The sequence below is a fragment of the Nyctibius grandis genome, chromosome 10, assembly GCF_013368605.1.
Source record: "Nyctibius grandis isolate bNycGra1 chromosome 10, bNycGra1.pri, whole genome shotgun sequence".
NCBI classification, from domain to species: domain Eukaryota; kingdom Metazoa; phylum Chordata; class Aves; order Nyctibiiformes; family Nyctibiidae; genus Nyctibius; species Nyctibius grandis.
The window spans coordinates 26,019,371-26,043,302 of NC_090667.1; the positions used below are offsets into that span (position 1 = coordinate 26,019,371).

General features: G+C 38.4%; 1 protein-coding gene across 12 annotated transcripts in view; it reads right to left on the minus strand.

Annotated features, from left to right (window-relative positions):
- The window catches only part of FHIT (fragile histidine triad diadenosine triphosphatase), a 593,823-nt gene that overhangs the window by 132,751 nt on the left and 437,140 nt on the right, over positions 1-23,932 (minus strand). For 11 of the 12 annotated variants that reach the window (XM_068409161.1, XM_068409159.1, XM_068409163.1 and 8 more), the window contains 2 exons: positions 11,811-11,956; positions 10,894-10,923 (listed from right to left, as the gene is read on the minus strand). In XM_068409161.1, the coding sequence (XP_068265262.1) occupies positions 10,894-10,923; positions 11,811-11,956 (176 nt within the window). Of the gene's footprint in view, positions 1-7,169; positions 7,217-10,893; positions 10,924-11,810; positions 11,957-23,932 lie in introns of all 12 variants that reach the window. The other variant, XM_068409165.1, reaches the window with a different exon arrangement.

Below are 23,932 nucleotides of genomic sequence, written 5' to 3' on the forward strand. Positions count from 1 at the left end.
ATATTCGGAATTACTAGATTTACACATATGACTAATAATTGTAGGTTTAAATGATAAACTATACGAAATCAAAGAGTTGCTTACACAAGTAGGGTCAAAAACGTTTGTATAAAAATGGCAAAAGCTCCATTGATTCAGTCCACATCTTTTCACAAGTGAACTGAACCATTTACACCAGAGAATAATCTAGCCCCAGACACCAAGGTTGTTCTACTTACATGGGACTCAGAGAATCGAAGACAGGTTACAGATTCATATTCCGCTAGATCAAAATTCTAAAAGTAACTCAGGATGGCCTCATCAAAAGGCCACAATTGAAAGAATGGCTTTTGCTGAGTTCAGAGATGACTTATTTGTGGAAAAAAGCATCTATTAAATATGGTGTGAACTGATCCACTCCTCAATCTGGGCAGACCAACCCCCCCTCAATGACAACTCCTCTCCAGCGGAGGTGTGCTGGAAGGCCAGGTGAGAAAACATCACAGTATTATTGTCTTTTCTATATCTTCTCAACAGAGAACTAACAAAACTCATTCAGAGATCCATCAAAAAAAAAAAAAAAGAAGAAAAATAAAGTGCTAACTCTGGGCATTATCTTTACTTCAAATACTAAAAATTAGACTTGAAATCAGACAGGGAAATTCAACATTCATGAAATCAGATAGAGGAATTCAGCATTTCAGATTTTAACATCTTTACAAGCAAGATCAAGACAATCATTCACATGAGCACTTTCCATCTGGTTTAGTTTATTTTCTTCCAGCCTCTCACAGAGAGAATTTGGATCAGTGATGCCAGGCAGACAACATGAAATGAAGATTTTCATGGTAGCAATGAAGGAGATAATGCACAAAAAGTATAAATGGAAGAGAAAAGAAAATGGTTTGATTTTTCACAGATAATAATCTAGGAGGATTACCAAAGGAGAAACCATTTTTCTCCTTCCAAAACCTGAGCAATCCAGCAAACACAGGATGTCTTTCCAATCTTCTGCCTTTACCACAGGCTATCAATTTCCCCTGCTCCTGGATGCAGAGCCTTGCTCTGAAGTGCTAGTGGGCAGGATTTGTTTAGAGGAGATGTGTGCACAGACACATCACGCTTAGTGCTGGTCCTTGCATATGGGTACAGGCAGAAACAAATTTGTTCTGACTGCATGTGTCATTCCGAGTCCAGAAGCAGAGGCAGCCTCTTAGCCCAGCCCCAAGCCCGTGCTAACAAATCCCACCTGTTTGCATCTGCCCACGTAGACATAACCTTAATGGGTTACATCCACGACAAAAAAACCTAACTACTTTCTCAGGGTTCTCACTTGGCATGCTGACCCATCTCCCTAGGACTGCTATAGCCTCAAATCTTCTGTCTGCAACCTCAGTTAAGGGGACAGTGTAATTATTAAAAGATTCATTTGGTTTTCCCCAATTTATGTCAATTGTGGCATCATTCCTAGAAATCTGGAATATTAATATAGAAAAAGAAATTGAAAAATACCCAGAAATGCTTTTATTTACACAATTCACTATTTGAAGTTGCAATTCTAATTTTTTTCCTTCAAAATCAAGGGTCTGCAGAATGTTTATGTACTGAAAGAAAATCAAGCAGCAGCAGCTAATTCAGATACAGAATAATTTATTTAAAAAATCTTAATCCTGACTGGCAACTTATCTACTAGTCAAGCAGGGAATTTCTCTCCAGAAAAGGCCTGGCAGTTGTGCTGAACTACTTCCATAAATGCTCATTTCTTTTATGTGATCCAAAGCTGAGAAGAGGACAAACATCAACCTAATTTTACCAGGTAACTGCCTACATTTAAGTAAGAATCAGACTTTGTTTCATGATTATTCATTTCTCTTTTTAAAGACACGTCTCAACATTTAGTACATGTGTGTGCATACAATCTGTCTGTAGACACTGGCATTCAGACTTCTGCAAAAGCAAAGGTTTAGGGTGTTTCTCTAGCTCTTCCGGGAGTGCTACACCTCACTTGCCTAAAAAAGCACCACAGTGCAAGCAGCAGAGTATTGCTTAATAGCAGTCACCGAAACAGTAAAACAGAAAACAGCAGTGTGAAGTCATACACCTCTGACATACACAGCTAGCCGAGATACCGCCTTGTGTGGTCACCGCATGAGCAGCACTGCGTAAGCTGCAGGTTTTTACTCCCATCACTACAAGCAAGTGAAAGGAAAATGTAAAATGGTGAGCACACACAAGAGGTACACTGGCATCCGTTCTTGTTCAACCTCAGAAACTGCTATTCCAGCAATATTTCCATCACCAGCCAGCGTGGGCTTTTCCTACCGCTAACCGAATGAGGAGGGGGCCACCTGATAATGCTCCCAGAAACTGGATTTTAAAGGCATATTTCAAATTCTTTCAAACTACAGCTTAGCTTTATGGAATGAGCAGTAACCCTGTGTATGAGTGGTCTTGCCAGAGGGCACCCAAGCAGCTTTTGGGACGGATGGGGGAACTGAGGCTTGAGAGAGGGGTTTTGCTTTGTTTTGCAGGAAGCTCTTGATTTGTCCATCCTGGCTTGCAATAGGCATGATACAAAAACCACTGCAGTATCCAGAACAGATTGACTTTTCTTTTTTAAGCAGTAAAAATATTACATACTCTTCACGCTGTCATCCTGTCTAGAGCTCGCTGAGCAAGTTTTATTCTATTATTTTAACCTTAGTTTTCCATTTCTAAATCATTTCAAGCAGAGGCTTTTCTTTCTCTGAAAGAAAGTCCTACTAGGCTAACATGGTGCTGCCAGAACTGGCTAAAATGCATGGACTAGATCAGATATACTTGTATTTCAGATGTGCTTAGAATTTCAAGAGGTTACAGGACAGTGTAACCACTCGCTCTTTCATGTGACAAAGGAACATAGGGCTAGAAAAGGCCTCCATTCCCTTGCTATTACATGCAAAAACATTACATTCACTCTTTCCCTATTGACATTTTTAAGCAACAAACTCATTCAAGCTGTGCAGGCTCTCTGGGGAGCTGCAGGGACAGCTTTAAGTAGACAGCTCTTTCATTTTCAGAAGGGGACATGACTTTAAAGGAAAAAAAATATGGAGCCAACTTAACATTTTCTTTATTATTGCATTGATAAGGCAGCCAGGACTCTAATAAATGGGTTCCCTTTGTCTGGCTGAAACTAGGTCATTAACATGAGTAAAGCACTGTGATTCTGCCCTTCCCTGGGAGACTCCGGTTGTCACAGCATTCAGCCAGACAGCTGAGGCACCAAAGTTTAACACAGATCAGTCAACTGAAAATGCCTTTGGGCAAGAACACCCAACAAACTCAACCACAAAACAGTTTTAAGTGTGGGTAAATGCCTGCTTATAGAAGGCACACGTTGGCATGAAGAAAAGAAGTCTGATTTGCACATGACCCTCTGACATTCCTTCTAATCTGTGGTCAGCATAGGAATAATTATATGGTGGATCTTTGAAGGAAGCAAAAGTAGTACCTGGTAGGTAAGAACACAAAGTGTGCAAAATCACATGAGGTCAGAGCATTGGCACACAATATTCTGCCATAAAGCATTATATTAATTTTTAGAAAGAGTTAGAAACCTATTAAACTGAAATCTAGCTTTGCAACACCTGCTTGATAAACAATTTTCACCTACTACAAAACAGAGAACAGCATCGAGTTACGCATCTGAATTAAACAGGAATGCTTTTGCACATTTCTTGGTGAGTTACATTCTAGTTGAAAGCAATGTTTTGTAACAAAAAAAAAAAAAAAAAAGAAGCAAGCATTCCCTGTTAAATGAAGAGGTTTATAAGATAGGAGCTTGACAAAGAGAAAAAGTATTATGGATGAGATGGAGCTTGGAAAGAAATTCATACACTAACCACACAAAAATTAATCAGACAGCCTTGACTATGCTATTAATGATTTTAGACCTCATGCATTGTCTGAGATTTCCAGAGGTTTTGCATTTACAGTACAATAGGGTACTTGTAGGACCTGTACTCAAGAGTGGCATTTGATTGATCGTACATACTGTGAGACAGAGAATGATTTAAATGCAAAACATACTGCTGTAACATGGGAACAAAGAAGCGAAAGATACTTTCTAAATAAAACATAGGATTTTTGATCCTAATCTCAGTCATTGTGGGGCAAATGAAGAGCAGTACATAGAGCAATTCACAGATTTCTCAACACTCCTCCCCATATTGTTTTTTATTTTGCCACAAAATGCCAATTCAGTAAAACAGAAACCATTTCCAAAAGAGGTTTTGTTTTCATAAAGAAAAAGTTTTTGTTGTCAAAATACCCTGCTATAACATTTTCAGAGGAAAACGTTTCCACCTGTCTACTAGAAATGCTTTCTCATTTTGAAATGTAACTGTTTATAGAAAAAAAAAAAAGAAAAAAAATTGAAGAGATTTCAACCTCCTAAATAAACCCTTCTGAATGACTGATTTGTTAAAGATTCTTCTGCCATGAAAATCGTAAATATCTGAACACATACCAGAAAAAAAAATATATATATTTATAATGCTTTTGTCAAAGCAGGAGCAGGCTCCCCTGGAGCTTCACAGAAGGACAGAGCGTGGGGAGCCCTGGCAGTGTTTAACCCTTCCCTGCAGCAATCAGTCAGGACACCGTGGGCAGCATGAAGCAGTGTCCCAGCATGAGCAGGGCTCTGTGGGGCAACTGCTCGCTTTCCACTTGGACTATAGCTGCCGGCACAGCCACCCACAGCCCCGGCCTCTCCCCAAGCTCGCAGGGCTCTGCAGACACATGACGTGGCTGCTGGGGCCTGGGACAGGCACATCTGTGCTCCCACGGCCACTCCTGAAAGCGCACACACCTTTCATGTTGTGCACGTGCGGGTACCTTTGCAGGTCTGCACGCATTACCTGCCCTTTAGCTCTCACCCATTGACCTTTGGGAGAACAAAAAAGGCAGCCGCCAGTGCTCTGCAGGTCTGCTGCTGAAGGGGATCCTGCCCAGCAAGGGAAGAGCTAGATGCTGGATGCAGCCAACAGAGCTGCATGACTTTTAATATCTGTACACTAAGGCAATTTAAACAAGCATTTGAGCCCACTTACTTGCTTATTATAGTTTAATTTAGACAGTGTCAATAACTCTGACTAGCTCTGGGGGTATTTTTGGAATTAAACTACCTAAAGAGAATATTCATCTAAGAAATCCATATGGCAGGAAAGAAGGGTAAAATTGCTAGCACGGAACAGTAAAATCTTCCTTCTCATTAGCATTCTTCAATTTATATCTTTTGAAATTTCTTTTACTTTCCTCATTTATAGGTGAACATTTTTAATCCTGTTTTGTTTTTTTTTGTTTGTTTGTTTGTTTACATTCTAGTCCATACAGACTGTTCTGTGTTTGTCCAGAGACAGAGAATAATACTTTACAAGTCAGGGGTACAGCATGTCATGACATTCACTACTGGAAATTGAAAATCATCCAGATTCAGAACCATCATAATTCACTGCTAAAGAGAATCTTTCAAAAATTTCTGTCCCCATCCGTTCAGGGAACTTCACAACCCAATATTTCTAGATCAGACTTCATTATCCAGGTCATCATTTCAATCTATCAGTGCCTTGGAGCCTTTGGTATTCTCAGCTAGGGTGGTGTCGTGTCCATCAATCACTAGGCTGTTTCCACATTTCTAATTTTCTTTCATCTTCAGTCTTCAGAAAACCTCTATAACTTTACATGGGTGTATACTGGACACAGACACCTCTTCCTTTTGTCAACTGCTACCACGTTTTAAGTACAGGAACTGATCTGTACAAATTACGAGGGCCTTAAGAACCATTTTCATTCTAGGTTCTGCATGTTATTATGTGTATTAAGGGAGGGTTTACAGATCCACCAGTGCCTCTTTGGACTATAAGCATGGCAAACAAAAAAGCAATATGATGCTTTTCCTGGGAAGCTTATAGTTCAATCAAAAACTAAATGTTACATGTAATGGAGTAAGGACCTGGCAAGCAAAGAGGAAAGTGGGACTCTAGGGCTATAGCCATTAATTGCATCATAGAAAACATAGCTTTGGCCAAGGGACTGAAAGAAGATTTAGACCAACACAAGGCAGATTTTGAACAGGGCCTTGAAGGAAAGGGCAAGAATTATTATTTGGAGTGAGTAGAAAACAAAGAGCTAGCAAAAGGCTTTAAGGTGGGGGAGGTGGGGGGACAAACTATCTGGATGCCCCTGCTGCTTCCCCATCCCTGTAAGGGGCAGCATAATCCTAGCTTTGAAAATACACCCCACTAACATCCCACCAAAACCCACCCCAATCTAAGTAAAGTACCGAAATAGAAAGAAAATTCTGAGCTCGAAACAGACATAGCAGCCCTGAGACTACCGAATTTGCTGTACCAATTACCTATCTGCAATATTACATATTCTCCAACCAAATACTAGTAGTGTGGTTCTCAAAGCAATTCAAAGAGACTGCTATACTTCATCAAAACATTTTTGGACATCCCACAAGCTTTCAAGAGAATCATGGTTCTTAAGAGTAAAGCAAACAAGACCATTTGTTCACATATTTCAGTACAATCTGGTTTTCAAAAACTTGTTTCCTTCTTCTATGTTTTTCCTACTTGAATTTTTATATTTGTTTAGAGGTAAGAAAATCTTTGCATTTCTCAAACACCAGCTTTTTTTATTCTTTTAAGAGAGCAAAAGGTGGTTTCCAATACATTAAACAAGGACTCACATCTGCCAGTCTGCAGTGAAAGCAGGCTGAGGCATCAAAAGTATTGCAGTTAGTGAATTTAATCCTTCTGATACAATCAGCCTGCAATGCAATCTGATTAAAATTAAAGACTCAAACCTGAAGTCCAGTACTTCAGGTCCAGAGATAAGTAGACAAATAGTATGAAAAAGCAGTCTGCTGTGAGTTTAAATAAACGCTAGACTCCACAGTTCAGGTTAAGATTTCTAAAGAATGCAAGCCAGGTGGATTGATTTAACACAGCATTAAAAAAAACATCTGGGAAAGAAAAACATGTACATCAAAAAATAATCGTGAGACAATCTTCTCAATGTAAAATAATTAGTGGAATGTGAGACATGTAAAATAAATTTCTGCACATATACCCACACTGCCACCATCAGCCTCACTTCCTCATTTATTTAGGTGAACCTGTAATTGGCAAACAGGCACTTACTCATGGATAACAGTGGAGGCGCTGAGCTGCTGGAGACTTCGACACTGCTGCAAAATAGAGTATGTGTTCATATGTGTTTGTGCAATGGACACTTGCTGTGCAATATTATCTTGTCTCTGTAGATAAATTAGTTGCATCATGCTCCTGCCAGCTTGATTTGTTTAGCCTTTACAGAGTACAGAGTACATGGAGTTTCTTGTGATTGAATCTCACATAAAAGGTAAACCTGGGAGTTTATTCTACACTATGCTATATATCCACCAAGGCAGCTAGAGCATTTGCTGACTTGATGTTGAAAAGAAGGCTATAAAACATACCGGGGAAATCTTGAAACGTCACTCACTTGACATAGCAATAAGAGCCCTGCATTAGGATGCAGAGCTGAATTCCCTGATCCATGAAATTGCCCAGATATTTAAGGCATTCTCAAACAGAAACAGCACGAAACTCACTCTCCATTCTTGGCACAAGAACACCATGGGTTTTCTGTTCTCCAAGAAAAACAGAGCCCAAAATTGTAAAGATAAATATTCTTTAAGAGAGGACCTAACACAATTTCCTTTCTTTCTCAAGTAAGAAGAAATAAGTATTCAAAATGTCTTTAATGCTGGAAGATGGTTATGCTTGCTGACGCACTGCTCAGAGATCCACAGGTTCTCTGTTGTGAATTGGTGCAAGAACCTCTTACAATAAAACACAAAGTGTGCAAGTCTGTGACCACCTTTGGAGAGGGACATTTGTCTCTCTCATAAATAGGTGACAGGGCTGGAATAGGCATAATCTGTGGACAGTTATGAAAAAGATTATGAAGCAGTATATTGTATTATTTTATGATCTGAGACCTGGGACATGGTTCAGAATTCCTGCTAAAGGGTAAGAAAAGACCCGTCTACCCTTCCAAAGTATTGGTGAGCTGAGGGTCAGGTGTAAGTATAATTTCTTTCAAGGACCCAACCAATGCAAACACACAGACTGCAATAATGGGGGAATTTGAAAGGACCATAAGCTTCCCTAGAATGCTGTCCTGCAGGCTCTGCTAGCTTACATTCCAAGGAGGACAGTACCCAGAAGGAACAGAGTACATCAATAATGGAGGTATATGTTAGATTATAAACAGCTTCCCATTAGGTAACTAGGAAGGTTTTAGTTCAAGAGGCACCACTAAAGTATCCTGGCATTGCAGTACACGGTACATCTGACTGAAACCTGCACACACCAGCAGGTTTCACAGCAGCACAATGAACGTGTAACATTGGCAGAAAATCTTACAATTTATTTCCATCCAAAATCACACTGGAAGGGTAATTTCCTTTAAATCTGATGCAATTTTTGGCGTCTCCATAGCAAAGAAAAACCTGAGACTCGTATTCAAACTGAGATCCAAGATTTTTCTTGGACATGGATCACCCTTCCTTCTTGTTTGCAAAGAAAGAGAATTTCCTAATCTTTTTCAGATAAAATTTCTCAGTCAGTTTTTGTCTTCAGCTAGGCTGATAGCTCTTCCCATTTTGTAGTGAAGCTTTGCACTAACCAATTTAACAGCCAGTACTCTTCCCCTGCTTCCTGTAATTCTTTTCCTACATAGCACATACGGTAGCCTATATTTGTACAGGTATACAGAATTATACAAAATACGAATAGAAAGGACTCTTGAAGCCATCTGGTAAGTGACCTCATTCAAAGAAATATCAGCAACACCTAATTAGCTCCTGACATACCCTTGCCTACCCCTATTGAAACAGTCTCTACAAACTCCCTTGGATATTTATTGTGATACTTTGCTATTCTTACTATTAGAATGTTTTTCTAATGTTTAGTCTGTTCCAGAAATTTTAATTAAAAATTCTCTTAGAGGAAGACTGGATTATTGTGCATTCTGATACATGAAGGAAAACACATACAGAAACACATGATATTGAATTTAAGGTGCATAAGTTATTTGCAGATCACATAGGTGGTTTCCAAACTTTCTGGTTCAAAACAGTTTAAATGGAACCAGTTATTTATGTACCCACCCTATTGCTCACTTTAAAGAAGAGCTTGATTATAGTAATTTCTTCCCCAATTCAAGTTCTGAAAGCTCTAAGTTCTCTGAAGAAAATAGTTGTTGGCATTTTTGGATGATAAACATCCCAAAGTGATGATGATAAATTACCGTGTTGCCCAATGATGCAGAAAAGTAGAGAAACACAAACTGCTAACCTCTGATTTATGAATACACACTCTTTATTACAGAGTCTAGGGGCTCACAGCGGTAAGAGTGGGTCATTTTCATCTCACTACTTATTAAAAGTGTGAGAAGGAAGCACAAAGGGTGGTTACCATTTTGCAATGTACTGAATAGATTAGCACTTAATGCTCTTTGTCTCCAGTACGAATACAAAATGATACAGAATTTCTTGCCTTTTTAAGGCCTACATAAGCATTTGTTACTGTTCACAATCACAGAAGGTGTGAATTTTTACATCTAGTTCTGCTCATTCATATTAGCAAATTTTCTTCCACTTTAATATAATCATTCCTACCAACCTTTTCTTTACACAGAAAAACACCATTTGTCCAAGATATTAAAAGGAATCCTGTGATCTGCTTGTCAAAATGTGTTGGTGTTAATGACAAAATTTCCTTTGTAAAGTATTTAAACTGAGACTTTCACCTATCAACAGGCACTCCTCGTGAAACCCACCCAATGCACTCTAAGTCACGAGCTGAGGAACCTGTTTTGTTGCAGTACTGAAGTAAATTGTGTTACATTCCTTCATCACTCCTCACTTTCCCAAAGCTTGGGAATTTTCTGATTTCTTCTTCTCTCTTCCTATTACCTCTCTGTTAAATATTCAAAGCCGGCAACAAAAACGAGTAGGAAAAATAAGGTCAATACAGCAAATTGGAAAGAAGTAAAATGTTTCCATATGCCATCATTTGGTTGTTACAGTTATCTTAATCAACCAAACAGCTTCTTTCAGACATCTAATTTGATTTTACAAAGTGCTAACCCATAGCCATATTTGACTTTCCTTTGATTCCAAATGTAAAAAATAGCCTTTATCTAATGTTCAGGCATATAATCTAACTACACATGCATTTTGCATTTGCATTACGAGGCAGTGAAACATGGCTGGAGAGCCATCTTGGATGTTATCTATGTTATTACTCAAGTGGAGAGTATAATCATAAATCCTTTTCTTCCCCTCCACTCCCCCGCCTTTTTTTCAGAAGTATACTTAAAATCTGTTTTTAAGCTTCACTGGCTCCATTACATTTGAACTTCAGTAACAAGAATGTGAAAGGAATATGTAGAGAGAAAGCATAGACAAAAGGTATATTTTCGTAATGTGGTTCAGTTTAACTGTTCCTATAATTAGCTACAACTCATTAGGCAATAAAAAGACAAACAAAGAGATTATGAATGGAAGGGCAATATTTTCTCCATAAAACAAAAAAAACTTAAACAGATGTCTTTTCTAAGGCTTTCCTTGCATAAATACATGCAGCAGCTTAGAAAGATATTTTCATGATCGAAAATTTTTGTGTAGAAAGAAAACCTGTAAACATTGTCCTGCACAATTTCAATAAAATGTATTTACAGCTATTGTACACTTGGGATTTTTTGTTCTCAAGGATAAAATAATGATACAGTAGTGGTCTGCAGATGACTAGCTTTGATCTTTTATTAGTTCTTATAATTGTCTCTTAATTTGTATTATGCATAATAAGCACTCACCTTCACCGTTTGTCCAGCTTCGGGGCCATCCTGTAAGCAAAGGAAGAAGTCTTATGTTAGAGGAACTAACAAGGATTACATTGGAATTCAGAAATCTTACTCAATAATAATTTACATCCAATTTCACTGTATGTTAATTTAGCATATTTTCCTGGGGACCATTCAACATAAAGTTTTTGGACAAGGCGCCTTTCCATGTCAGGCTATAGCAAAATGAGAAACTATATCTTAGACCACAAAAACGGCAGTTGTTATTTTTCATTCTTTCAGGTCATGTTTTTGAATAGCTAGCAATAGATTTCTGATCCTTGTGAATATAAAAGCAGACATGTAAGTGTGAATTTAATCAAAGCATGCTTGTTTAAATTCTTATTCTAATGAAATGGGTTTAGTACCCTGATTTGCTTTAAACGGAGCTATTTTTTGATATAGAAACACTGAGCACAAATAAATGAAAGGTCAGAATTGATAACATATTTACTTGGCGACATCTCTTTGCCTACATGTAAGTAGCTGTGAGCAGGAATTACCTGTTTCCATCACAAGCAGTGGGTTACCTGCTGAATGGGGAGATGTGGCTGCCTTCTCTAGGTCAATCCTGCAAACACTTCTTTGAATGAAGAGTATTTGCTGAAATACTCACAAGCAAGCGCTGCGTTTGGGAGCGTTCACAGGCTTATTCCAAAGTTTTGCAGTTATTAATTATCCACACTTTTCTGCTGGTTTGCCTTTTAGGTTTTTTTCAGTGGCAAATCTGGCAGACTGCAATGCAGTTACTGTGCTTCCTTTTTTTATTATTATTTTGTATTTACTGCCCCTTGAAGTTTGAAAGTCCTTTTGTCATTGGACTAGGGAAGAAGGTTGAAAGCTTGATAAAACAAACCATTAAGCCTTTTTTAGTTGGCTGGTTTACAAACCTGAATTGAAATGGTGAGCGAGGTCCCACAGAAGTGTTTCTCCACCACATTGCCAACCCTTTGCGCCGTACGAAATAAATCGGCCACTTCCTCAGGACACAAGTCACGGAAACGCTCCACTGGCCGCACAGGACAAACAAGGACATCTGAAGGCGGTATTGTCAAGGCACAAACGCAAGTCTGAGTGGTTCAGGACGAGTGTCTCAATCCCTAGCCTGTAACCTGCTTCTGATCACCTTTGAATTGCCTAAACTCTTCTTCTCTGAGGATTACAGCAAGAGCAACTGAAACACAAGGTTAAATACATAGAATCATATGATCCTTTATTCAGAAGTTGTTTCCTCAAATCTCTCAGATACAGGCAAAATGACTAAACTAGTTACCATTTTGATGGAGAGATGCTTATATTTATTATCTCTGAATGTCAGAGACATTTCCTTTGTGATTAGAAATGGGGAAAAGTCGAAGGAATTTAAGATGGGTTTGAGTGTGTGATCTGAGGCAGCAGTTTTACAATGCTTTCCTACATATATGGTGCGTATTTTTTAAAATCTTGATCTTACACCTCTAATTTTAAGTACCTAAATGCGAAAAGCTGACACTATGCTGATAATAGCAGATCACTTATTTCTACATCACATTAATTACCATTCACAAGGAATGCTCACCTGTTATAAATATTATACATTTTTAGAAATACATTAAGATAATTAAGATTATTCTCTTTTAAGTGTCATGTTCACAACACTGTAAATACACTTTGATTTTATTCTACCTTGGTGACTGCGCTTCATGAGTCAGTGAAATGAAGCTATGAAGTAAACAATGGAAGTACACAGACACTATTCACCGTCATCTGATCTGCTGTGTTCACAGAAATCAATAATCGCTATGATTCCTCATTTGAAAATCAATTTTGTAACATCATCAATAGGGTCCAGAATTCTTAACAAAGCCTCAGTTGTGTAAATCCAACAAGCAAGTGCTTGGGACTTGATTCTCATTTCAATTCCCTGCAGACAGGATTTTTTTTCTGACTTACAGTATTGTGTTTGCAGAATAGAGACCTTAAAATCACCTTTAACAGCACTTGAACTTTCATGACCAAAGGCTATGAAAATTAACAACTTCGTATTTTTTCAGTATTAAAATGAGCGTTCAAAGGACTATTTGAAGAAAATTAAGTTCCGTGCCATTGTATTACAGTCATCTTTACTTTTACTGCATCTTGAAGCCTGCAGGTATTCAATAATATTCTCTATATTCCAGGAAAGGTAACTAGGAGATGCTCTGTACTTAACAGGTTCACACAAAGGTTACGTCAACCTGATTTTCAAGAACCACATAAGACGTTTGAAATAAAGAAAGATTAATACATGCGAAAGATGATTTATTTCCATAAACACAGAGACAACAAGTTTACATTCACCAAGTTTATCATAGGAATCGCATTTATAATTCTGATTGGAGAGAAAAACAGACATTTTCTGGAAGTAAAAAGGTAGGGGCAGGTTTTGATTATTTTTCAGAGTCCAGATAAGGACAGACAAGATTGTAATGGGTATTTGCTAGAGTGGGAGCAGACTTTTCGAGCGAGCTCCACAGCTAGCAGTTCCCAACAGAACAGGAGAAGACTGGCCCCAGCTGCAGGTGTTAATCTGCTTTGAAAATCTGGCCGTCATTTTTTTTAGTACAGCATCAGCTATGCCACCACCATTCTCTTTTTCTCTTGTTACAACTTACGGTATTAAAATTTAAGAAAGAAGAAATATGTATTTAAAAAGCAGGTACTTGGAAATAAACCAATCCTGGAGGGGGACAAAATGTGTAGTTTTGTGTGTTTTTAGTTCTAAAATGCTGTGCCTCTTGGCAAGCTACTGGGCATAATAAAACCCCTGTAATTTATTTGTGCCTTCCCAGCACACTGTACAAAGCACCTCCATAACAGATGCTATTGGCTGAACTTAGGGCCCATGGGAAGAGCTGGAAACTTTCTTGGCAGACCTGATCTCCATACCAGGAATAAAGGAATAGAAAAACTAATCAATTTTACTCATAAAAAGGAAATCCATGTCAACACTAAAACAGGAAAAAGGACATTTGTTTAATCTGAGTTCATTTTTCAAAAGGAGAGAAGGGAAGCTTTTACCCTTAGGGCATCTGATACTTAAGGAGATAATTATCCTTCTTCTGCAGCACTGCTTTATTATCATGGGTCAATGAACCATTTATAAATGAAGAATTTCCCCTCACTTACCTCTAGCAAAACTGCTGCTTACGCTAAGACAAGTTTCTTTTTCTCCTTTAGGATTTTTTTGCAGCAGTTTCTTGCCCTCTCAGACTCGCACGTGCCTCAACAGCAATTGTTTGTTCTCTACCTAGCTCAGGGCCACAGCCACAAGTATGAATTTTTGCATTAATCATGGTTTCTACAACCTCATATTAGCACTGTGCTACTTGCCACTGTGATGCATTGTGAAAAACATGGGCTAAACGCTGCTTGTAAGAGCTTTCGTTTCCACAGCATATAGCAGAGGGAGAGAGCATGGTGTGAGTGCTGGTCGTGACCAAGACAGGACATCTGTTTTCTCTTCTTAATTCTGTCACTAATCTGCTCTGTCATTTGGGCAAGTTATCTCTGTACCTCTCTCTCTACTCTTCCGCACTTTGTCTTATCTGCTTAGATAGCATTTGCCAGTTGGTGCAATGGATGTTTTCTTATTAAGCCATGAGGCGCTCTGCTCATGTTGGGCTGTGAAGCGCTCCTGCAATACCAAACGATGCGCCCATAAACCATGTCGTTCTGCAAAAAGGATTTTCACTTCCTCCTTACATTACCAAGACTCATTTACAACTCAAACTAGATTTTAACCATATTTATGTCTTTGAATGTGATAAATAATTCAAAGGAACAATCACACACTGGAGCATTTTTCCTGAACTTTCCATCATTTCAAAATAATTCTACAAAGAATAATGATAGAAATTCTGAATCAGAGCTAAATTAACATGAGAATGTAATTAGGACAACATTCAAGTTATATTTAACTATGAATATATAAAAAGGCAAACGTTAGAATGAATTCATGGATTTGAGGTCACTAGGAAAACAACCATCCACTGCAACTTTAAATCATAGTTTTTAACCACAGTTTTAACACTAGGATAGTTTTTAACTTTATACCCTGGTCAGATTTTAATCTAGATAAATGCTCTATTCACCTCAAAATTCTTCCTAAGTTTTAAATTAGATAAACTGTTCATTGCTTTCTGCAATTACCTACTGCAAACACTGCTATGAACTACTGATGCGCTTCAGGTGACTGTGTATTAAAGATGCAAGTGAAAGTGAGTCTGTACCCATGTCTACATGCAATTACTCCTTAGACAGAAGCATCTACTGCCATCTGAAATGCCTCGGGGCATCCAGCTGCCACTCCAGAAGGGCAGGAGTCTCTTATATGCCCTGTGTCATATCTGTCAGCCAGGTGGGAAGCCCGAGTCATTTTAGGGTATCTGAAATGGCAGTAGGTGCCTATGTTTGGGCAACAGCACCCCCCCACACACACACACCGCCTCCACCTTTACAGAGCGGCTCTGCAGGACAAGGGGCTGATAGCCAGCAGACATGCCGCATGATTGAAGAGAGCATTCTGCCTTCAGAAAGTTTGAACTTTATGTTTCCTTTCTCTAACCACCATAATTAATAATTTCTTGATTTCTTCATTCATTCTAAACTGCTACTGACTGATGAGGTTTCTATTTTTAAGCTTTGATATGCACAGCTGTTATTTCCTTCAAATTCTCTGAGTCAGTCCACATCATTAGAGTACGTGCAATTTAATATGTCAGCTTCTCTGTTCTAAGGAGTGGAAAACCTTTACATCTTATTATAATCTGTGATTGTACATTCCTCTCTCTAGATCTTGCAGGAGTCTCTCAACAGCTTTACCTTTTTCCTAATACCTAAATACACATACACAAATCAATATGCATACCCTCACACACACTAAAACCTCCATTAAAGATTTATTAAACAATTAGGAATGTCAATATTTTCCAAAGACTACCAGTAGGTAGTAGACTAAAACTCCAGGTATATTAGTGGAAGTGCATAACCATAAAGTAGCAGTAAAGCAACAGTAGATCAGACCTGTTACCCTCAAACTGAGCTAAAACCTAAGGATAACCCATGATTTCAACAAAACCACTTGTCCTTATATACTGGGCACAGCAGACCACTCCCTGCACAACCTTGGGCAGGTTGTTTAATACACCAAAGCCTATGAGCCTCCTCCATAATTCAAATTAACAGCCTCTGCCTGTTGGTCTGTTAAGATTGTAACCTGTTTGGAAAAGCTCAGACTCATGGTCGAGCAAGCATGGTTCAACAAGTTTCTACACACCAGCAGAGCAAGGATGCTGAAACACATGTGCCAGCTCTCAGCCCTCAACAGCCAAGGCTGCACACATTTCTATAAATCTCTTTCACTCCTTCATTGGCTTTTTAGACCATAATAATTGGAACCCTTCGAGACTGGCATTCAGAGGCATTTACTGCAATGTGGTTCTGCAATGGGCACCTGGACACTGTCAAAGCTGTGTTCAATTGTGCCCAGCACAAGTACAAATTCCCCGTGTATACCTAAGTATTTAAGGATATGCTCACACTAGAGATTATGGGTCACTGCTGAAAAGTGAGCGTTTGTTAACCGCATAACGACTTCAAGTTGATCAGACAGAGAGGACTCAGATTCTACAAGACAAGCAAAACACATGGCCAACATCTGCATGCTGACCACTTCAAATGCAATTTTCCTCCCGCTAAAGCACATATAGTGGAGTCTGAAATTCAAAGGCACAGTGGAAATTTTTATTTGCTTTATCTGAACTTTGACTTTGAAGCCTAAATTACTGTAATTCTGTATTTAAGGTCTAAGCCAGGCTCTGTGTTCCCTTCAATAGGATTTTGATCAACCCCACAAAGTGCTCATTATAAATTTTCACACACAACTATCAAGGTACACACGTTCTGTAGTTCTGAAATGTTGGAAAAATGGCCTTTGGGGGCTCAAAAAAAAGAAAGAAAACCAAAAAAAGAAACCCCAAAGAGGTTAAAATTCCTTTTATGTGACAAGCTTTAGAACTAAACACAGCTTTTTCCTGGTTAAGTCCATTAGTTTGCTATATAGAAAACATACTTTCTGTTTTGACTTTTGTTTTATTCCTGAATTTGAACTTCAAACAGAACAATTGAAAGCTTTATAAAGGAAAAAATTAAAGGCTCTCCAGGTACTGACATTCTAACAACAGAAATAAAGTTGTTTTTTTTTTCTTTGTCTTTTTGAGGAACCAGTTAAAAACATTACAATTGACAAGTTTTCTTAATATGTTAGGCTGCAAAAGAACAAAATACAAGGGGAAAAAGGTAGAACATCTAGAAGTGAAAGGGTAATTGCTTCTTTACGAAGCTCCTGGGTTTGACCAATATTGTTAGTTTTCTAAACCATTTCTTACAAAAGGTTTTAACTCAGGAAAATGATTTATTTTCAGTGTGTAACATGGTCATGAATCTATAGCTCACATTGGGATGGAAATACTGTTCCTGTTCAGAAGACTTTTTAAAAGATTTTAAAAAGTCTTCCCTCTCACAACAGCACAATAGTCAAAATTTAAAAAAAAGAATTTAAAAACATATTTTAAAGATAAAAAGTAGTAGTTAATACAATTTCCATAACTTTTAAAGCTCTTGAAATATCTATTTTAGCATTCTAGCATTTTTACACAAAAGACAGTTCAGTTAATAACAAAAATTTTCCTTAAAAATTTAAATTTGGGAAACTCATCAAAACTGACTTTTTCATAAATATTTTGGTTTTGACTAACTGGTTTTCATTTAAAAAAAAAATAAAGTGTCCTAAACTATGGTACCTATGGAGACTTAATATTGCTTCATGTGTTTCATAAGCTTAGGTGAATAACAACGCACAGTAGCCTCTGCCTCTCCCTCCTGGCTGAAAACACCCCAGTCATTCACAGAGCAACTCTCAGGAAGAACTCCTGTCTTGGAGATCAGGGCTTTGCTCATTTTAGGATTAATACACACTGTAGCACCATGGATACTGCTACCATTTCTTTCTAACAGCAGGAAGCATTTGAGAGACATGCAGAGATGGTGTCCCTTGCGCGTAAGGCTGCGCAGCGGCCAGTTCAGCCCTCCCTGAAGTGGGAAGACAGTAGCTTGGTGTGGCTGCTGGGAGCTCAGAGGCCAGAAGAACCAGCTGCACAAGACTGCAATAAATGATTATTTCTAACTATCTCATGCTTCTGTATGAAAGACCCCTTCTACGCATCCACAAGCTAGCTGATGGGAATGCAGAAATAATGCGCTGTGGGGAGCTGGGTGAGGGATCATTATTTTCTTACACTCTGTTTTACATGAATTTGCATCAAGTGCCCCAAGCAGAGAGAATCAGTCAGACGAAGCTTCAGGTATTAAAACTCACCAAAACATTGTCCCCAGATTCAACTGAGGAGTGTAGGCAGGAGTGTCGAATTCATCATTGCATCTAAGCAGAAGTTTTCTTTGTTCAAAAGCTCTAATTGCTAACAGAAAAAAGTCCCATAGCTCAGAAAAAACACAGGAGAATGCATGACTAATAAAATTAATATAACTGAAAAACAATTGCCAGTCATTTATCTTTTTTCTGCCCTTGAACAAAACTTCACATTTTCGAGGCTATGGGAGCAATTTCTCTATGTGAAGAAAACAATAATGATTCCACAGACACTGCCTATGGGAGGAGTTAAGAAGGAAGCGAAAACTGAAATAGTGCACACACGTACACATACAAGGCATCAAAAAGTCTTTAAAAATGAATCAGATACACATTCTGCTTCATTATGACAACAATATGTCAAGGCATCCATTCAGTCCCCACAAAACCTCCTGAATTAGGATGTACATAAAACTGTAGTAATGCAAGAACTGATGTCTCTCCCCCAGGACAAACCTCATTCAGTAAGATGGAGTGACTCATTTTTGGAAGGAAATCTGTAGAGGCTGTTTGGATTAAGAGTGAGCATGTCATAATAGGAAAAGGTGGAGGAGCACTCTTTGGTGGGTTTTACATGTAGAACTGGATTTAAATAAATTTTAGAAGGCTGCTTTGGTACAATACAGGAAATAGTACATCATAGAACTTGGTAGTTTATGAGAAAACTTAGCTGTGAATGATAAAGATGATTAAGAACCACTGAAAATGCAATAAAATTAGAATAAAAACTTTAAAAGTGCTTCAGACTATTAAAACTACACACAATGCATTTTTTTGATCTTGCTATACCACATGTTAAGCATCAATAAAAAACTGAATAAGATAAAAAAAATTATCTAAACAGTTGATCTTGATAAGGCAGCTCAGTGCATGTTTACACTAATACAGAAGACCAGATTTATGCAATAAAACAGAGAATTAGTGGTTCCAGTGGAAACAAGAGCAATCAGTATAAATCTTTGACGTGAATCTCTCTGTACTATAAGTGCACTGTTTTAAGACCACATTGCAGCTTTTATACAGTGGAGTTTTTTTTACTCTACCTGATATTCTCACCCCACTGAAGCTACTTAAAATAATTCTTCAAGTCAATGATAGGTGCAATACTTCCAAGAAATGAACAAAAAATATTATTTTACTTTTTCTGTAGGAAAAAAAAGACAATATGACTAATTTAAATATAGATATGGCTTACAGTCTAAATCATGCTAGACAGCACACCAAAGTACAAAGTACTGCTACTCAAAGTACAGTGACTCCACAAGACAGAGGGCCACAGCAGGGAAACGTGAGATTCAGAACTGTTCACTTTTCATTTTAAACAAGCCTTTTGTATATTTGATATTCCCTTTAAATGCCTTTAGAGTATGTCAAGTAGGTCACTAAAAGCTCAGTTCCTCATAGCGAGTGGTATTTTACTGTAGGATTTGTCCTTTTCTGTTAGCTACTGACCTCAGGGGCAGCCTTGGGCAATAGCAGGTGCCTAAGTGGAACCACAGTGAGAATAGCCATGGGAGAGTTTGTGGCTCAGAAACATGCCCCTGATCCAAGTTTCATTTGGTGGAAATTTACTGCAGACCTAAACTTACATTTGTACCAGGAATCATGATCACATTCTAGAATCACATTAAGCTTTTGATCTTGGAATGCCCAAAAGCAATAACCAGTGGCCAAATTGGAAACGTAGAAGTCCCAATATGAAAGGACTTAGTCTAACAACTGCTATGACACTCTGAGAAGATCCTGTAAAGAAATACTGCTGTACAACAACGTATTTCAGCTAAGAACTAAGTGTGTATTGCTCTGGATGATATATCCTACCTCTAAATATATGATGAAACTATTCATAATTACATAAAATATCTATGCAAATATACCAATTATAAATGTACAAGACCACTGAAATAAACAGTCATGCCTGAAGCTGACAGCAGAAGCCAAACACTTGGGGTACAACACTCAAAGAGTAGTTTTTTGGCCTAAACATTGGAGTGATGGCATTTGCCATAGAAACTAATATGTTCATGCAAAGCAGCTCAGCAGCTAAAAGTCTTGTCCAAACAACCCGCACCACCAGAAAACTGCATTGAATTCAATTTACCAAACTTAACCCTGCTGGAATTGCAACATGTCTTTGCAAAGCCTCATTTCAAACAGCAGAAGTAAGCTCATGATCCAGCCTCTCCACCTGAGAATAAGAAACAACTTGCGAGAAAATGCTTCAGCATTGGGTCGTAACTAAAGCTGTGGCACCATCATATTCAAAAAATAATGTGATCATTATGAAGTTACATTCTAGCTTATGATTCAGGAGCTATAATGAGGGAAGAATTAATTACTAAATATTAATTATGACAAATTTACTTTCTTGCAATTTATTGGATGCCATATTCCAAGTATTAAGTTTTATTGGAAACAAAATTTAACCTGGTAGAAAGACACCATAGAATATGTTGGGAATTAAGGTTCTGAACAAACCGTAAGCATTATTGACATTGTTGTCTATGGTACTTGAAAGTACAATCATTTTTTTCTGTTTTGGGCATCTATGGCAGGAGACAGCAATAAAGTAAACAGATGAATATTTGGTGAATCTCCCTGGGATATATCTTGCCTAATTTTGAAGATAAACTGGTTTGACCGACAGAGCAAACCACTGGGTTTGGAACTGTGAAAAGCCAGTGCTTTATGCCAGTGGTGAAGGACCTTGCTGCTTAGGAAGTTTCGCTCCTCCCATCCTTTTCTATTTTCTCCAGAATTAAGTTAAGTTATCTCAAGGAAGGTTCTCTGTTGGATCTGCTTTTAGAAAATCTGGTAATAGATCCACTTTCTCCAACTACCTGTCAATGGCAGATGATCAAGAGCTTTACACATACTCTTTATAACTGCACTAAGTCTATGCTGAACAGCGCAAAGGAAGATGAGCTTGTGGTAGCACGTGCCAGACCGACAGTACCTTCATTTCATAACCAGAGAAGCATCAGCTGGAGGAATGTAATACAAGAACAATTATCAGAATATCACAGGGGACAATGAATACGTTTGGATAATCAAGGTTTCAAGTAATGAAGGTAATTTTGAATGTAATTCATAGATAATGAGGAACATGAATAACAGGGAGTTTTGGAAAACTGAATTTGGATAATTCAGACTGTCTTACACTCACTGTATTCCTCAAAGAATACTGTAATATATACTGGGATTTTCAAAGTTTTTAAACGGAATAAACCACCTGATTCCCATTAATTTCTCAGAAGTGGTTTTCTACCTAGTTCTGTTCAGGCGTTCAGAAAACCACTCCAATTAAAGTCAATGGAGAGCTGTGTTTGTCTTAAGCTGGAAGCTCTCATAGCATATTTTGCACACTTAGTTACTGAAATTGCTTCTAAAGCAACAGGATGGGCTATGCTGTTCCAGGGAACTATTCCATAAGAGTAGAATGAGCCTAAATTACAAAGGAGAGAAAGAAACTCTCTTGCAAAAAAAAAGAAATGCTTTCTACACCCCTTGCAGGAATTGCTTAGCTCTTCATAAGAACATCAGCACCTTTAGGAACAGTCTGGAAAACAAGAGTACCTTCTATCTGCCTTATGAAAGAGGTGTTCAGCACACTTGCACAGCAGAAAGCCCTGCAAGATCACATCTTTGCTGCTACACCTAAAAATAAATCTGCCAGTGTATTTCCATCAGTTCCTTTGAATGCTTAAGATTGCAAAGTCCATGATAAAGAACCTAGATGAGTGTCTTTACTGCATTGGCTAGTACACAGTTGAAGTCGATATAGTAGAGAGATGACTTTTCAAGTAAAAGACTTTATTATTGTTTTTGCAAATGTTATTACTTTGCCATTTAGCAGGATCTACTGAAAACAGTACTGTTGCCATCCCAAGGAGTTCTACATTATTCACCAGTGAAGCCCTCCTGCATTCACCCTTAGAAAAGTTAATTGGAGGATGAGGACACTGAAATCGTAAACAAGGGAAATGTAACTGGGGGCTGAGAGAGGTATTTCAAAACAAAGAGGAATATAGCAATGACCTCTTCTGCAGTTTATGTATCTGGGGATTGAAACAACCAGTGCAGCAAAGCAGGGAATCAGCCTTCACTCAGCTGGAGTAGAGGGAAAGGTGGGGTGGAAATACCAAAGACTCCATGCAGTGTTTAAGCAGAGACTCAAAGGCAGTCCAACATGAAAATAAATTATTTTAAGCCACTATTCTTTAGCTACTTAATTTTGACAACTTATTTCATATCTACTTTAACACAGAAACCTTGATATTGACATGAACATTCACAGAAAGTGCATGTGTCAGGGGAAAATGCTCCCAAAGATGCATTTTCCCTCACATGCCAGGGTAGTCAGTTTTGGATAAGTCATACTTAAGGGCTGAGAAAATGTAAAACAGATGTAGAGCGTATCTTCAATGTGAAACTATCCGTACAAAGCCCTCCTTTTTAATACAAAATAAAACTCAGGCAGAGATGGTAAAACATAGCTTACAAAGCACCCGAGACAATGAAAGCTATAAAGGAGGAGGGAATCAGAAAGTAGGTCTCCCCCCATTTTTCACTTGCATAATAAGCTCTCTTAGATAAGGACAACAGGGCTCCGTGTCATGATTGCCTCTGTAGATGCTGTTCTAATACTATTATTGTCATTAATGTTCATTGTTCCCCACTCTGCACATCATAGCTAGGCATTTCAGCATGCACGGTACATAAATTCATACTCTCATTCAGGACTTCTGCAATATTCAAGAACATGAGAATGAAGAAGACAAACTAGCAGTTTAACTCTGAATAACCTTATTTTGTGTGTGTGTCATCTGAAACCATTACTTTAATGTGATTATCTGTTTTTATTATTTCCTTTCTGTGGACTTGGAATAAAGACACAACTGAGACTCTCTCAGACACGGTCATTGGCATCATTACAGTCTTTCTACTGTCATCAACAGAGATCTGATCTGTAAATCAAGTTAGACTGTAAGGGCTACTGAAGAGCCAGAACTCTTTATCATGCTATTACATACCCAAGCTACCACTTCCTCTGTCTCACTGAGAAAACAGACTGTTTTAGTTCTTTTACATAACCAGAGGAGTTCTTAATGCACAGATTATTGACTTAGTGGGGTTTTGTCATGTCCCAGTGTACCAGGGGATTCCTTAATCCAGGACTTCTTTACGTGATCTATTTTCATGGCTCTTTTTATTGTCACAGTCTGTCATTATAATGATTTGCAAATCCAGAACCAGTGTATGCTTAGCTCCTTAACAGGTGCTCAAGGAGGAGAGAGGAAGAGGGCATTTCCCCCCTTCTGTTTGCCCTGTCACACCCCATAAGCGCCGAACCTCACCATACACAGCATGACAAAATCCCTGCAGGGCTGAGCACAGCAGAGAGTTGCATGGCACGATGTTGGCTTTCTGCCCACAGGAGAATTTCCACACCAGCCCATCACCTTCACAAAACCAGCAGGATGGAGATCCTCCTTTGTTGCTCTCCACAGAAGTCAGTCTTTGTGGAGAAGCACAGAACATGCACACATTCTCAAGGAGCCAAGT